General features: G+C 32.4%; 1 protein-coding gene across 1 annotated transcript; it reads right to left on the bottom strand.

The window, feature by feature from the left end:
• Positions 1–1,270: 1,270 nt before the first annotated feature.
• Positions 1,271–2,709, bottom strand: LOC105785823 (probable E3 ubiquitin-protein ligase XERICO). The gene has a single exon (XM_012611987.2). It carries the CDS (start codon positions 2,013–2,015, stop codon positions 1,536–1,538), a length of 480 nt encoding a protein of 159 aa, XP_012467441.1. The 5' UTR covers positions 2,016–2,709; the 3' UTR covers positions 1,271–1,535.
• Between the last annotated feature and the right edge of the window lie 486 nt (positions 2,710–3,195).

The following is a 3,195-nucleotide window of genomic DNA, read 5'->3' on the forward strand; positions in this document are numbered from 1 at the left end:
AATATTGTTATATCAAAACTTCAAAATTAAGCAATACTACAATTTATACCAATATCTGGAAAAAAACCTATAAAACGAATGCCTAAGGCTTTTCTTCCATAATTGCTGTCCTTTTCCTTTTTTTTTTAAATTTATATCAAAATTCAGCTGTATTGCTCAAATTTAAAATTAAATCTTTATATTTTAATTTTGATATAATTTAACTTATCAATTCTTATAATATCATTAGTTAATCTAAATACTTCATTTTAATTGAAATGTTAATGTAAACTTTCGAATGATTAAAACCATTAAAATTCTGTATTAAATTTAAATCAATACAATTTATTTTTAAAGTTATAACAGAGTTTAAAATTTTAAATTAAAAAAAGACATATAAAAGAAGATATTTTAAATCAATGAAATTAATAACCTTACAGCTTCCTAGATGATATCAATCAAATGAAATTGGAATTTTTCTTTTTTTTTTATTTCTCAAGGTATTGGAACTTTGAAACACCGCAATTTTAAATCATATGCTCGTGGCAAAATAACAATTATACCATCTCAATAAAATTAGCATTTTGGGTAAAATATTGTTATAAAATATATATTAACTTTCTGTAATGCACATTTAATTCTATATATTAGTTAAATTAAATTAAATTAAATTATTTCTCAAAATTTTTATAAAATTTCTAATTTTACGAAATTAAAAAGTAAAAATACATGTAATACTATATTTACATTAAAAATAAATTTTTAAAAATATTTATATTTATATTGATGATTAAAAAATTGAAATAATTTTATATTTAATAAAAAGATTCTTCGAGAAGGGATAAAAAAAGAAATTTAACTTGGTTTTTTACTGAACCTCCGCATCAGTGAAGAAACCGTCTCCATTGAGACTACTTCGCAAACAACTCACCAAAAGAGCTGTGATGAGATGAGATCAAATTTAAAATTCAAGTCAAATTATTGGAAGATTCTAACGCACTGCACCCACCATTGAATCCAAAAGGGAGCCTAAGAAGCTTAAAGATATGGCTAAAGCGAGATAAAGTCCTGACAAGAACTTAGAAGACTTGTCTGGTCATAGCACCATCATCCATACGTGACCTGAATTTCTCGGGAGACAGAAACACAGAAGGGATTTCCTTTGGGAAAAACAGGGCCTCATCAACAACTAGTTAAGCCCCCATAACTTCCAACCTTTCATGAGGAACGTCAACAGGAAAATATATCCTTTTATACACAAAAAAAAAATAAAAATAAAAAAAAGGGCACATAAGAGCTCAAAATCTTCAATCCCTTCGTTCTTTGTTATTCTCCACTGTTTGTGGTACATGTAACACTCATGGAATAGAGCAAAAGGAAAAGATTGTTACACGATACAACCTTAGCCTAGCTAGTTTTTTTCTTTCTTTTAACTCAAAAATGAAGCAAGAAGGGAGAAAAAAAGTAAATCGGATATCGAGAAAAATAAAATAAACCAATAAAACAAGTATTCTTCTTATCTAAATAACTAATAAATTAAGCTCCATCCATACATTCTAGTGAATAGATCGACAGAGCGGGCAAGTGCTATGCTTGTTACCAAACCATTTCTCTAGACATCCTTTGTGAAAGAAATGTTTGCAAGACAACTCACTCACCTCCTCATCCGCTTCAAACCCACATAAGCACACACAACACTCCACGCTGTTAACCCATCCATCACCCCGACTGCTGTTGCTACTGCCATAACCGCCATCTGCAGGAGCTGAATCTTCATATGATGTTGATACTGATGAGTGCCTGATGTGGCACAAAGACTTGAACTGGGTTATAGATATCCTCCTCTCCCTTGCTTTGCTCATCTCTTCTGGGTCCTCGTTTGAGTCCTCAATATCTAAATTTGAAGTAGTAGACGCGCCCACCACTTGAAGTAAAGATCTCACAATGTTTTTCAACAAAGCCACCGACAGAACTGTGTTCATTACTAGCACTGGAAGTACCCCCTCAGCTGCACTAGGGAAATTCGACAGCCCCATCTTTGTTTTGTCCGACAACACGTACCCCACAGAAACAAATAAATATTGATATATCTATCTAATAAAACTCTAATAAATCAGTTTCTTGAAAGAATTTGGATTATGCCGCAGAGACCAAAAATCAATTTCCAGCCAAGGAAGACAAAAACAAAGAAAGGAAGCAGCAACTATATGTTTCCCGCATAAACGTAACAGAGGTTGTCCTCTGAGCGACGTTAAGACCAAGTTGGGCTGGGTTCTGTAAGGTTTGATAAAGTCATAAATATACAAGGGCATTGTAGAAACCAGTGTGCTAACCCTGGTTCACGAACCTGAACCAGGGGAGGGTTCACCAGGTACACGTCGCGACACGTGTAGGATTTGTGGAAGATAATAGGATTGATAATAATAATTGAATTAAAAATTGGGGTTAGAAAAGACCGGAACTGGTTGCGCTGGCAATTTCAGTAGAAAGACAAGGGTTTAAACTTCAAAGGAGAGAAGGCACGTGTGCTGTAAACGTTGTTATGGCCAATCAGGTGGGAGCTTGTGGCAAGGGCGGGCGGAGCTACCTCTAAGTTGGGCTTTTTGGGAGCACGAAGTTTCTTGATTCCCGGATGCCGCCGCGGATGTTTACTTCAACCCCTCAATCATAGTCTCCATTACTTTTCATTAACATAGAACAGCTTTGCTATGTCGGTAAACCCAATTAGTGCAATATGATATTTATCAGTTTATATGCGCCTTCGTAGCATGTGTTTAGTTTACCGTGTTTGATTTGAGACGTTTGATGGTTTTCAAAGAAAACCTTATCATTAATATGAATTATCAAAAAAAATTATATCAAAATGTTATATTTATAAAATAGTTTCAAAAGAGGAAAAAAACAAAATGACAGTACCTATAATATTAGAAAAATTATAAATAAATATGCGATTAAATAATTAAATATTACATTTTAGTAATCAAATCAATCTAAGGATAAACTTTAATTAATTAAGAAATCATAGTTAAGAGTTTTAAGAGACTCACTACATCAATAATCACCAAGGTCAAGTCTTAGATGACCTATCCTCCCATTATCATTTCGGATTCCAAATTTATAAACATTATGATTTTGTTCTATCAGACTTTTTAAAAGTTATTCCCAATAAAGCAAGTGGCACCATTATCTTGAAAAATATCATATATATATGCTAAA

The sequence above is a fragment of the Gossypium raimondii genome, chromosome 1 (genome assembly GCF_025698545.1).
Source record: "Gossypium raimondii isolate GPD5lz chromosome 1, ASM2569854v1, whole genome shotgun sequence".
NCBI classification, from domain to species: Eukaryota; Viridiplantae; Streptophyta; class Magnoliopsida; order Malvales; family Malvaceae; genus Gossypium; species Gossypium raimondii.

Bases quoted from the DNA above. Each gene is read 5' to 3' on its own strand.
- LOC105785823 (XM_012611987.2), bottom strand. From the start codon at position 2,015: ATGGGGCTGTCGAATTTCCCTAGTGCAGCTGAGGGGGTACTTCCAGTG.